This window comes from Strigops habroptila, chromosome 8 (assembly GCF_004027225.2).
Source record: "Strigops habroptila isolate Jane chromosome 8, bStrHab1.2.pri, whole genome shotgun sequence".
Taxonomy (NCBI): domain Eukaryota; kingdom Metazoa; phylum Chordata; class Aves; order Psittaciformes; family Psittacidae; genus Strigops; species Strigops habroptila.
Window position 1 is genome coordinate 7,258,487 of NC_044284.2, and position 13,674 is coordinate 7,272,160.

Consider the following 13,674-nt stretch of genomic DNA (forward strand, 5'->3'; position numbering starts at 1 on the left):
GCGAGAGTGTGTTGAGGCCCTTGATCCCCTCTTGGCTACCAGATCCGCTTTTCCGGCTCGCATGTAAACCTCCTGGCAGACACTAAGCAAAGTGCTGCAGCCCAAGTGTGAATGGAGGCTGCTGGGTGAGCTGGCTGCCGGGAGGAAAGGTGCTTCCCAAAGTGAGAAGCATATAGAATGTTGTGGTAGCTGAGAGGGAACCAGCATTGTTTTTCATATGAAAGAGAGTCTGCAGCGGAGTCATTTGATTCCAGAAACAACAAAACCCACAATTTACTGCTAAAACCAGTTGCACTTGGCTGTCAAAATCAGGAGAATAAGCGCTTATAAAAATGAATAATTGAAGACATCATAAGCCTTTTATTAGCCCTACAGCAATCATAAATGCCTTCTGCCAAACACAAAGAAATGCCCGACTAAAAGTGCCATGGATGTATCATTCCCTATGACTTCCCAAAGAGCACTTCATGATGATTTATATAATGAAATGCCCAAACTAAAAACATATAGTAATCACGGTTTCATCAGATTTACAGTTTCTTGGTGAAAGCTGCATCACTCAACTTCATTTTATAGACATTTCATATTAATAATACTAATAATCGTACTAATAATAATTTCATTTTATAGACAATGTAAGATTCATAACGTCTTTAATTAACCAGATCCTCACTTTTAAGCGATTTGATTTTGTAAAAGATGGGAGAAACAAGCAAACTGTTATCCCTTAGCACTTCACTGGCGTTTGGAAGCAAAGATTACTGAATGTGAGCACAGACACTCCACAAGGCAGGCAGGGACTGGTTGCCTGGCCTGAGAATACAATGATTCAGTCTCACTGGCAGTTAAATGACAGTCCAGGAGGCTCCTGCACTGGGAAAACAGCTCCAAAATCAGCAGGCCAGTGCTGAACCTGCCTGCCCCACCATCCTCCCATCACATCCATCATGCTGCAAAGGCAGGGAGTCAGCTAATGCATGGCAGAGGTTACCAGCACTGGTGGCTCTGAATCAATACCTTAGTGAATGGGAAAACCATTATGGACAAAAATTATTCTTGGGCATTTGCATAATGCAAAGAAATACATGATGGGAGGGTGTTATCTCACTCGTGGGCTCTTGACTTTCACCTCAGGGGCGAACACAGATGTGGATGGCACTGGGCTGTCATCAGGCAGCGCCTTCAAACACAGCAGACAAGGGCTGCGGTTTATAGAGCCACAAGGAGCCCTGCCAGAACCCTGCCTGCCTAGGGCTGTGTTTGGAGGAGCCAGGTATGCCAGCACCCACATGCCTGCATGCAGTGAGAGCAACTGTCCTGATTGCAGTGGGATAAAAGGAGGGAAGGGATGGGGACAGGGTGGTGGTAGGGGAAATCCCCTTGCAAAGTGTCCTAAATCCCAACTGGCTGCTGCGGGGAGAGCTGGGGGTCACCCTGAACCCCAGCATTAGGGGTCCAAGCATCCCATAGCCCCTTGTTGCCTGCACAGTGCAGGCAGCGAGGAGCCACTTGCCCAACACAGCCCCTGGCCAAAGGGCTCGGGGTTATGGGGATCCACATGCCCCCTGTCCTTTCCCATCAGACCCAGAGCAAATCGGCCCTTCTGGTTTGTGTGGCTCCTCCATACACCCCAACACTGTTACCCCAAATCGAGAGCAGTGGGTGCAGGGTCTGAAAGAAGAGATATTTCCAGTGATGGGGAGCAATGCCATTTATGTTCCTCAGCAATTAAAAGTGATGAAAAATAGGGGATGTGGGGGAAAAACACCCTTTAAAAAGGCAGGTGCTGCCATGGTTTGTCTGAGACACTCGGAGGAAACCACCACCACCCTCTTGCTGCTCTCCCGTGGAGCAATGGCTCTTTGGAACCATCCAAATAATTGTGGCTGCCCCATCCTTGGCAGTGTTCAAGGCAAGGTTGGATGGGGCTTGGAGTAACATGGGAGATGTCCCTGGCCGTGGCAGGGAGTTGGAACTGGATGAGCTTTAAGGTCCCTTCAAACCCAAACCAGTTTGCGGCTCTATAATTTAGGGGGATCACTGCAAACCAGCCCCTCATCCCCCCAGCTCGGCAGTGCTCAGCCAGGTTTCCCAAGGGCAGTTAGCACCACCTATTGTCCAAACCTCAGAGCGGAGGGGGCTGGCTGGCTTGGATAACGAGGAAATTCACGTGTGCAAAGGAAACTGCTCTCCTCTGTGCCTGAATTATTCAGAAATGCTCCCCTAATAAATAATTTATGTACTTTGTAACGATGCATTTTCGACAAACACAAGTAGGCTTCGGGTGGCTGCGTGTTTATCAGCTTCAAGCTGTCCTTCCTGCACTGAGGTCTTCATTTTAATGGGCAAGTAGAAACCCCATTAAATACCTCATTACTAGCTCAGCCCATGGAGCAAAGCTGCAGGGGAGAGCTGGGCAGAGGTACTCTCTCAGGTGCCTCGTCGGAAAGATGCGATCACTGCTGGGAGTGAAATCTGGGCAGGACATTTTGGCAAGGGATGCTGCAGGCTCCACATACCAGATGACTGAGGTGGTTGTTCTGTTCCCTGCCCAGCCTCTTCCCAGCCCAGAATGACTCCCAAAACAAGACCTTCAGCCTGTGCTAAAAGTAGCCAGTACCTAGCTCAGCTGTGAGCTGGTGTGAGAGCAAAGGGAAGCTGGATGGAGCCATGCATAACTCCCTAGTCAGATGGGTCATTGGCTGTGTTTCCCTGGCCAAAGCAGCATCCTGAACTTGCAGCACAGAAACGAGTGCCCTGGGAACAGATATAACATTAATGAAAGAAGCTTTGAGCAGTATTTACAGGGCCCTGTTTCCTGAACAAACGCATCTCAACGCCCCTTTCGTCATGAGAAACCCTGCTGTACCAAGATCCCTTGCCAGGAGCCAAGCAGAGATCCCCTGAGGCTAGGGAAGTTTATTTGCGATGACCAAGAAACACACACTGTTGCTCAAGCCTGGAAAGGAGCTGTTCTGCAAGAGGTGCCCATTGCAGGGAAGAAAAGAGCCCATTTGTCTGTGTGAAACAGGCCAAGAAATCAGTAACCCTGCTGCTGAGAAGACAGCTGGATTCATCAAGCAAAGGCAAAGCATGTCAGAGAGGACCCCTGGTCCTCACTGCTGGTCCAGTGCCCCCAGATGTTGCCTCAGCATCCCCACTATCACACACACCTATGGGGCTCCTGTCCCCTCCACCACTCAACCTGTGTTACCATCGCATCTCCCTATCAGAGAAGCGGCTGAGCAGCACCCCAGGGGCATAGAGGAACAGGCTGATGCCCTCCACCCTGTCTGCAGGGAGAGAGCTCCTCTTCTCCATTAATAATTAGCCACTAGAGGGAAGTACAATGCTGTACGGGGAAGGGTTTGGATGAACAACAGTGCATGGGATTATGGAGCACCACAATTTATGGTTAGGGTCCTTCCTGATGCTGATAACCCTATCACCTGTTTGTGATAAGGTACTTACTAAAGGCCATTTTGCTGCTTTTCCTTTACAGTTGGCTCCTCACCGGTCACCACTGTCTTGGCCCCCATGCAGGTGCCCGTGGGGCAGTGGCAGGGACAGGCATGGGCTCTGTCTGGCTGCATAAGTGGACTTGGCTGTGCTGCAGTGGAGGAGTGAGCTGGCTCCACTGGGGGTGCTGGCAATGCCCCGGGACAAAGCCAGCAGCACCCTGGCATGGTGACCATGATCCCTCCACTGCACAGAGCCGGGGCAGCTCCAGAACAGCACATAACAGCCTGTCAGCCAGCCCACTAAATGGCATGAATAGTCTTTGCTGTTTTTAGCAAAGCAGGGAATGTATGTTGTTTCTGGGACGTGCAGTATCCATGGCCAGTGGAAAGACAAGGGAAGGGCCAGGCATCCCAGAGGGACAGTGAGCGGGGCAGGGCAGGGGACAGCTCCCGGCGGAGGGTGCACAGCAGCCTTGGGAAGGGATGGGATGATCAGGGGGACAAGGGTTCCCATGGGCTGCGCTCCACGGTGGTGCTGACCCCGCCGCGGGAGGACATGGGTGGGCAGCTGGGGGCTCCTTTCCTAGCCCCCCATGGCATGGATCCAGAGCAGCCACCAACCTCCCCATGGCCAAAGCAGCTTTTCACTCCTTAAATCACACCAGTGGGGATAGTGACTCTGCTGATGGAGCACAGCTGATAACAAGCCTCCTGCTCTGTTTTGTTCCTGTTTATAGATGGCTAAATATAACTTTCTGCTTATTTTTAATTCCTAGTGAAAGCTCTGACCCACAATCCATCAAGTCGGTTTGTGTTCTTCATATTTGCAGGCTTGCATCAGATCCAGAGATGCTGCCTCTGAGCATCACAGCTGTGGGCATTGCTGGTCCAGTTTGCATTTGGTGGCAGGTTTTGCTTGTCACCAGGTAAAGCAAAGGGTATTTTAACTGTTTTCCTATCACACAGCCAAAAGTAGCTCACTAGACTGTACAATATCTTCCTCTGCAAGCAGGAGCAGGAGCCAACACTGACCCGCAAACCAATTAAGACAACATAACCACAAGCAAGTGCATTGGGGGGTGTATCAGCTGGTTGTATCCTTAGAGATAAACCTCCACCCCTCTTCTGGGAGGCAGAGGTAACATCTGGCCAGCTGTTTGATGGACCACTGAAAGATTGGTAACTGTGGTATGTTCCTAACAACTGAATTGAAAGGCCGTGATGCAAATGCAGCAGTATCTATCAAACACATCAGGTCCAGTTTTCAAACCCTGGCAGCCTAATAAATACCCCAGTCATGCATTTTGGGGTTCAAGCTGAGAGCTGGCAGGGAAACCAGCCTTGTCTTGCTCACACAGGGAACAGACAGACAAAAAACCTCATCTCCACTGCAAAAAGTTCCTATTTAAGTTCCAAGATCCTGCTCCTCCATTCGTTGCTCAGGAGAAGAGGCTTCAACAGAAACATTGGCATCACACGCACTTGAGCACACACATGGCTCTAGCAAACCACATTTATAAGAAAACAGCAGATCCAATGAGATCTCTGTCATATTTTACACAAGGGGTTGTTTTAAGTCTCAACATTGCATGGAAAAGCCATCATCCAAAACAAATAATCAAACGCTGGACTGCTTGACCAAAATAAGGCAGGCAGTAAGCAGCCATCCTATGGCTCCTCCCTTCTGCACCATTCTCCTTGGGACTTCAAATGCACCCTTGCTGACTCCCAGCTCTACATATAAGGTGATCCTATAGACATCCTTTCAGTCCTTCCGGATAGTCAGGTCTACAACAACTCAGCATTCGGGACACAGTCCTGCTGACATTCACTGGGATGAGTTTCCCCTCTCCCAAGGACACCAGCTTCCCAACACGGGCTCCCCACGCCCTACTGCAACAACATGCACCACACTATATTTTCCTGGTCCTTTCTGTGAGTCCAGGTTTGCCAAGGTCCTGCTTAGCTAACCTTGAAAAATACTTTGTCTTGATCCAAAGCCAAAACATGTGGTAGGTTGGAAGCCAACTGTAGGGCTGAAATGACTCCGAAGATTTACAATAGTGCTGGCACGTGCTTGGCTGGCTTAAGACAAAACCTCTCCCCCAGCGCTGCCCTTTCTCTCAGGCAGCTTTGTCCTTCTTTGGTGTAGCAGCAGCCTCCAGGCAGGAACAGCTCTTGCTATTAAAGGGAGAATCTGAGGCTTCACACACAATAATTCATCTACTATTATGCTGAAAAAAGCCCTATTTGAGTGCGTTAATACAAGGCTGAAGAGTCACTTTCTCCATCAGCTGCTAACAACATTTCCCAGTTTACACAGAGCAGCAGCTTGTGCTGTAGGAGCCCAGCCGGGGACGAGCAGGCTTTTTCACATGGGCTTCTCCAGCAAACCTTTGCTCCTCCAGCTTCCGTCAAATTCCCAAACCCATCTTTTCCCCATTAAGGCTATCTTCGTGAACTATCCCAGTGTGACTGGATTATATAAATGGTCCAAAACTTAAGTGATGGCCAGGAAAAATTAATGGGAAAACCCAACTTTTATGTCAGCATGCGCAATAGCAAATGGAAAATGCAGTGTCTGAGCTGACAGCTCCCTGTGCCCTTAGGGATAGTGTTGTAGTAGCTAGGCTTCATTTCCAAAGAGACTGCAACAAGCCAACTAGGACTCAAAGCAGCTGGTAAGCATGATTTTTCTTTTAACCCCCTCTTACTGAGTTCAGGTTTTTCTCTTCTTTTGGGCTGAATCAGACAGACATGCTCCTCTGTTGCAATAAGTTTCCTTTCTTAGAGTTATTCTCAGAATAGCTGAAGAGTACTTTAAACCAAGAATAGCCCTTCTCTGTTAGATTCATACTCCTGGTTTTGGAAACACTATTTAGAGATCAAAACTCCTAAATCAAAAGCAGTCAGGAACAACGGTGAAAAACCACATGGCAATGTGAGCACTGCACTGGCACCTTTGGATTCCCCTCTTTCCTCGAAGACTCCTGGGAAGACGGGATTTACCCCAAATCTCCCTGAGTCCTATCAGCTCTGTGCCAGAAACCTGCACCACCCAGATTTAAGGTGCAAGCCCCCTGGAGCAAGTCGCCCCTGGAATGAGAGCAAAAACTGTGCTACAAGGAATTATAAAGGCAAAAGAAAGATCAGCATAAGCCAAACTCCTGGATAATGCTGCTTGAAGAAAATAGTGGAGTTGGAAAATAGATGGATTTTTTGTTCTGTGTTTTGTGCAGAGAGGTGTGAGTTTGGGTTTTTTAAATATATAATTATAATTAGTAATTATTAATGATATATTTAGTATCATAATTATTACTATAGCGTTATGTGACATTTAAATTCTGAATCATGGTCTGACTCCCTATATTGCACTTATGAATGCATTGTTCTTATGGATGATATGCTGATTTCTCCTGATATATGAATAAGCTTCATATAATGTATATGAGCTTTTAATATAGTAGCTGCCAAGGGAATAACAGAAAGCCACCAAGAGTACTCAGTTCATCTGTTACTTGTCTGAAAGCTACAAGTGACATGCAAATATAGTAGATTGTTTCATGTTACAGTCCTGAGCATCAGACAGAAAGACAGAAAGAAATGGGAAAGATACAGTAAGGGGAGATCAACCAGAGTTTAAACTCAGGTTAAAACTTTCCCTCTACAATACATACGTATTCCAGAGAATAACTTCATTTCTCAAACAAGCAAACCACTGGCACTTGAGTCAAACTGTAGCAAATAGAAGAAGATTTCTATTTGCAGATCAAAACAGTTTTCTTATGAGAAAGGAGAAAACTAGATGGTGTAATGTACCTGCAGTGAAGAGCTGCCCAGGGATGCTGTGGGACCGGCATCGCTTCGAGCCCTTCAGAGCAAGCTGGACAGGCATCTGCCAGGAAAGCTCCTGGCAGCCCTGCTTTGGGCTGCCTCAAATCTGCACCACTTTTGATCATAAAGGAGGGTTTTAATTTGCACCAGCAAAACAGCTGGCTCTGGAGCACAGGGTGCTGAGATTTTGATGATATTTGCATTCTAGGCAGCATACGAGAAAGTAGAACTAGATCAAACAAAATCACCAACAGAGCTCAAGACACACATTTTTGAGGCTGATTTCTATTGAACACTAGCATGTGTCAAAGCAGTTAAGAGATCCCCAGACAGCCTGTGCTGATTATGGATTGTGCATGCATGTAGCCGAGCAGGAGAGGATTCATATGGGGGGAGATGGCAAAGTGGCCATGTCAGAGTGTGCCCAAATACGCACACCCTTGCTTGCCAAGCCAAGCCACTTTCAGGATTTATAGACATCCATTTCACTTGTCCACCCTGGTTCATGGACAATCACTACATCCCTTGTTGCAAAGCACAGAGGTAACAAAAGGGAAAATAAGAGAGAGAAATAAACCCCAAGAAAGACAAGTGATGCAAATTAAAACAACTGCTCACCCCCAACTGACCAATGCCCAGAAGCAGCTCCTGGCCAACCTCCCCCCAGCTTTATATGCTGAGCATGAGACATCATATGGAATGTCCCTTGGGTCCATCGGGATCAGCTGTCCCAGCTGTGCCCCCCCAACTCCTTGTGCGCTCCTAGTCTGCTCGCTGGTGGGATGAGGAGCAGAAAAGGGCTTGGCTCTGTGTAAGCACTGCTCAGCAATAACTAAACCATCCCTCTGTATTCCACACTGTTGCCAGCACAAATCCAAAACATAGTCCTATACCAGCTGCTATGGAGAAAATTAACTCTATCCCAGCCAAAACCAGTACATTTCTTTAGCTTCCTTTGAAACAATTATGGAAGAGCTAATAAAACATTATTTTAAAAATGACATTTAAATAGCTCACCCAGGAAAATCAACCCTGCAAAGGAATTGCTCTGAAATACTATTTTTGTTGGAAATTACAGAGCTAAGGGACTCTAATGGCCATGCTGTTATTCACCTTTCATTGCCTATTATGCCACTTAAAATCCTCATAACAGGATACCTTTACTGCCCCAGGGTATAATCTCTGCCCTGGAGCAGTATCACACAATAGTCATTTTAAAATATCTGTTTCCTAAAAGCCACAGCCAAAGCCTACCAAGGTCCTATTGATTACTGGGAGCACCAGAACAAAGTGCCAGGCTGGCTGTAGGGCACCACCTGTGACCTGGTTCTGGGGTGCTGCACTGATTGCTCTGACTAGAAAGGCAACTAAAGAAAACCTGATCCTATGGTGCCTAAACATTGCACAACTTGTCTTCAAGAATCACAGACTGGTTTGGGTTGGAAGGGACCTTAAATATCATCCAGTTCCAACCTCCTGCCACCTTCCACTAGACCAGGTTGCTCCAAGCCTCATCCAACCTGGCCTTGAACTCCTCCAAGATGTGTAATCCCTAGATGTGTAATCCTCTTCCCATAATCCAAAAACATAATTTGTAATACCCTTGCATCTGCTGTACTGGGTGCCAAGCTACAGCCGTGTCTATATAAAAAGCCCACGAGTGCTGGGGAAGTAACTCTGGCATTTGCTCCTCTCCACACTGGATGTGCTCCAAGGCGCCCCATCCTGGCTTGGCTCGTGGAGCTCATGCCAGCACTATGCTGGATGCAGAGGAGCCCTTGGGGCGAGCAGAATTGCTTTCCTTTGGATATGTTGATTCAAACTTCAGTCTTCGTGCCTCTCAGTTATCAAGGTGGGGGGTTTGTTCACTTCTTTTGTTCCTATTAACCTTTAAAGCTAACAAAGTGCATGTCCACATCAGGCACCGATGATGAGGGGCCTGGCAGGCTTCCTCCTTTGCTCACTGCTGCTGCTGGCACCCCGCTGCACAGAGGTGGCTGCCCAGGAAGACCAGCCTGACCCCAAAACTCCGTGTGCCAACTGGATGGGAGGAGCACCTGGCTACCCTGGCCACAACGGGCTCCCGGGCCGGGACGGGAAAGATGGAAAAGATGGACTAAAGGGAGAGAAAGGAGAGGAAGGTTGGTAAGGAACAGGGGGTATGTCCGTGCTGGAGCCAGTGATCAGCCCCAGCCCTGGCAGATCTCACACTGGTCCATGCCCGATCTCTGATGGCTTTCAAGTATCTCCAGGGATGGAGATTTTACAACCCAAGTCAATGAGTTTGGCTGCTGGTTGTTTTTCCAAATAATGATGTTTTATCAGACACGCTCTGCACACAGCTTGGGGAGGTTGAGTGGGCTTTCCACTTGCTGACTCAATTCACGGGGATGTTGAGGTCATTGCTGCTGAGCAGATCCTCATGCTACACCCCCCGCTATGTTTCGGGCTGGTGGGTAGCAGCTGCTGGCACTAACAGAATTCTCCGTTTCCACTCTGTCTCTCAGGTATGCAAGGTCCCAAAGGCGACCAAGGCGAGACAGGAGTCCCAGGGCGGGAAGGGCCACGAGGATTCCCTGGATACCCAGGGCAGAAGGGGGACAAGGGCGAAGGTGCCTTCGTCTACCGCTCTGCCTTCAGCGTGGGGCTGACAGACCGAGCCCCCCACCCCAATGTCCCCATTCGCTTCAGCAAGATCTTTTACAACGAGCAGAAGCACTATGATGCCAGCACCGGCAAGTTCCTCTGCAACATCCCTGGCACGTACTACTTTGCCTACCACCTGACAGTCTACCTGACAGATGTCAAGGTCAGCCTCTACAAGAAGGACAGGGCAGTGATCTTCACCTACGACCAGTTCCAGAAGAACAATGTTGACCAAGCAAGCGGCTCTGTCTTGCTCCACCTCAGCTCTGGGGATGAGGTCTGGCTTCAGGTGTACGGGGAGGGGGACAACAACGGCATCTATGCCGACAACGTCAACGATTCCACTTTCATGGGCTTCCTCCTGTACCCGGACATGGACGACCATTAAAGAAGGTGGTGCTGCTTGGGAAAGGAAGAGGTGGCTTAACCCTGGACGGTGTCCTGGGGCACTGGCGCTATAGCTATACTGTATTTACAAGATAACTGCCTTTTGTGGGGGCAACAATTGCCAAGGGTGGACCCTATCTCCTGTGAAATAAGTGAGGTTAGACATGAGTGACTTCCATGGGACCAAGAGTTCACTCCTACCTTGGGTCTTGCTCTCCTTGTGGAAACCTGGGCCAAAGTCAAACACCACTCCTGCCACATGATGGAAGAGTAACTTTCAAGATGGCCTAACCTTTTTTGAATTTAAAAATGAGAGAAAAATCGATTACATTTAGATATCCCTTTCTAAATTTCCCTTTCTTAACCACCTAAATTCATTTAAACCAATGGTACACATTTTAGACAGCATTTCTAAGTTTGAGTAGAAGAGGGAGAAGACTATTCACAAAAGCCATCTCTGCTCTTGTTTTCAGCTGGAACAGATGGCTCCCTTTTTACCACTGTAACTTGCTGTGCTATTAGGGCCTTTGGCTTCCACCCATGGTTTGTTGTCTTCCTTCTTTAGCCCAGATCCTTGAATATATTCAGGTTATTAACTTTCATTGATTTTAATCCTTTGATTTTCCTTTTACATCTATCCTCTATTGTTACCTCTAACGTAGACAGCATGCTTGTTCAGGGCAGGATCTTCTCTTTTGATTTATCTGAAAAGCCTTATGAACACCAGTGAGGCCACATATCAAAAGCAGCACAGTGACCATGTGGCTTTAGGGGTCCTGAGGTGATGACAAACGCGTTGCCTCCACAGTTGTGAAGCTCAGCAGTACCAGCAGCTCCCCTGCAAACACCCTGATGCCTGATGGGGGAGCAGAAGGTGCCTCAAGGCTCCTGGGCAGAGGGGACCTCAGGGTGGAGGTATCACTTCTCAAAGCACTCACCACATGCTGGAAGTGATGGCATGAGTACTTGTTCATCCCAGAGGCCACCAGCATGGAGCACATGAGCAGCATCTCACAGTTTCCATCTGCAAGCTGGCAGGATCCTGTCCCATCTCCCCTCTGAAAAGTTCCCAAATGCAGTCAGAAGTTGAGATCTAGCAACTGTGTTTTCTACTCTCCCACACCATAAGTGTGCCATAAGCAGGCTTTTGCACATCAGCTGAGCAGAGCTTCACGTGGTGGTGCAACCTCCCATGCTGAGTGGGCTCCTGGGATGAACAGCTCTCATGCAAGGTTACCTTAATGGGGGAAGAGTATTTAGGCTGGAATTAGCAGCAATCCCATCAAACTGCTCTCCAAGGAGCTTGCCTGACTTTTAGCTGAAAGGGGATTTGGTAGTTTCTCAGATACATTCAAAGAAGAGTCCCATTAAGCCTCAGAACAAGCTAACACAGATCAGCACTAATGTGTTATTACAAGCACAAAACAGCATTAAAAGCTTCAACTGAAATTACCTCCAAGAGCAGCACTTCACACTCCAGTGAATTACCACATTACAAAGAACAACAACAATAAAAAACTCTCTCAATGAGAACACTCCCACGTTTTATTGTGTGTTATTGGGAAGGATTTGAAGAAAGGGATGTTCTCCTTGCCTCATATTTTGCAGCAAGGTAGGGGCATCCTGGGCTGGCACATACAGAGGGATAGCCCTTTTGCTTTCCCAAAGCCCCCTATCGTCTAGCTTTCATTAAGGCTTCAGCATCTCACACTGTATTGCCTCCTTTTTGGATAAGATCAGCTCTGGTTTCCAGACTGTTTCCCCGGAACCACTGTGCCTAAACCTCCCCTGATGGGCCAGGCAGAGAGAGAGCCTCCACTGGCCCGGGGAGCTTCAAGCACACTAGATTTAGCAAGGGCCAAGCTGATGCCCAATATGATCAGGCTGAATTTAGAGTGCTGGGAAAAACCCTGCTCCTACTGTGTGTATTAATAGAAAGGGAAAAGGGCAGGGGGAAAAAAAACCCAAACCAACCAACAAATAAACCTAAACCAAAAGACTCAAACCAAAAAACTAATCCATAAACAAAAGAAGACTTAAAATTGCAGCAGTTCCTGGATCAAACAGCATAAGAGGCTTAAATTGACAGAAGCAAGTCAGATTTTACAGTATTGCGGGTTTTCTTAAATATTTTCAGATGGATTTTCTGAAGGCAGGGAAAATTGAAACAGCCAAAGCGCTAAGAGGCATTTGGGATAAACACTAGGAGGAAATACTACTTTAAATAGTTCCCAAGAGGCAGCCAAAACAAAATTCCTTTCCTTGGTGCCACGCAGCAGGAGCGAATTTGCTTACAGCTTTATCCTGCACATCAGGACTCAGAGGCTTAGACGTGGCTTTTCACATTGCCACACACATCTGATGCCATGTGCTTTAGGCAGAACCCAGGATTTCTTAGCACCCCCCAACTGCCCCAGCAGCAGCATGACCCATATCAATGTGACTTCCACTCAGGGCAACTGCACCTCCCACCTCAAATCACCATAGCTCGGCTCCTCTCTTCCCAAAGCACAGTAGAAACCGCTGTCTTTACAGAATATTTTCAAACACACTTTAAAGGGCTAAACCTCAGGGTTTGAATCCCAGGCTAAAATCCTGGTCAAGCAAAGATTTCCTGCTTGAGAACAGCACACAGCTTTGCTAGGCTGTCTGTCAAGAAACCCCTGTAAACACAGTAAGACAAAGCAATTGGGAAAAGTTTTAAAGCAAGCTGTTAAGGCACCACTGTTCTGTGTTCTGGCTTTTTCCTCTTCTCCAGCCATAACTACTGAAATTCACCACCATACTCATCCTCCAGGGTATGAGTGAGTACAGAGACCATCTTCCTTCCCAGCTCCCTGCTCGGACAAGGATGCTCCATGCAAGGTACCTGCATCGCACATGCATGTCCCAGTCAGGCACCTCAAAATCAACAGACCAGCCCCACAGTTAGTGCAGCCCAGGCTGTGAACAAGGCAAGCCCCCACTGCATGGAAATAGGGGTCAAAGCCCTCCCTTTAGGGATGTGGACTGTTTTGTGAAGTCTTTCAACTCAAATCCCTATCAAATTCTTGCTCTACAGAGCTCAGCTAAAGAGACAGTCACCTCCCCAGCATCAAATCCCAGTTTAAGCCACCACACACCCAGAAAACCACTTTGCACCCCCCAGGAGCTACAATCGGCCCCCTCCCAGCTCTCCCTTAGGGCAAATGCTTCCAGCAGAGGCTCACCCTGTCAGCAAAGCAAGCACAGACTCGGGGCAGGGCCAGCAAAGAAGCATCCCCCCTCTCAGCACACACCTCTGCCGCACTGCAGTCAGGGCCCCCCCAAGGCTGCAAGCCCGCAGGGAGTGCTTTCAGCCCAGGAA

At 48.1% G+C, this 13,674-nt stretch overlaps 1 protein-coding gene across 1 annotated transcript; it reads left to right on the plus strand.

Annotated features, from left to right (window-relative positions):
• The first annotated feature begins 6,067 nt into the window (after positions 1 to 6,067).
• ADIPOQ (adiponectin, C1Q and collagen domain containing) lies at positions 6,068 to 11,859 on the plus strand. Its single transcript, XM_030494711.1, has 3 exons — positions 6,068 to 6,142; positions 9,217 to 9,436; positions 9,803 to 11,859. The coding sequence occupies exons 2-3, from the start codon at positions 9,223 to 9,225 to the stop codon at positions 10,327 to 10,329; spliced, it is 741 nt and encodes a 246-aa protein (XP_030350571.1). The 5' UTR covers positions 6,068 to 6,142; positions 9,217 to 9,222; the 3' UTR covers positions 10,330 to 11,859.
• Positions 11,860 to 13,674: the final 1,815 nt, after the last annotated feature.

Bases quoted from the DNA above. Each gene is read 5' to 3' on its own strand.
- ADIPOQ (XM_030494711.1), top strand. From the start codon at position 9,223: ATGATGAGGGGCCTGGCAGGCTTCCTCCTTTGCTCACTGCTGCTGCTG. The intron at 9,437-9,802 runs GTTGGTAAGGAA...TCTGTCTCTCAG, and splicing joins GGGAGAGAAAGGAGAGGAAG to GTATGCAAGGTCCCAAAGGC.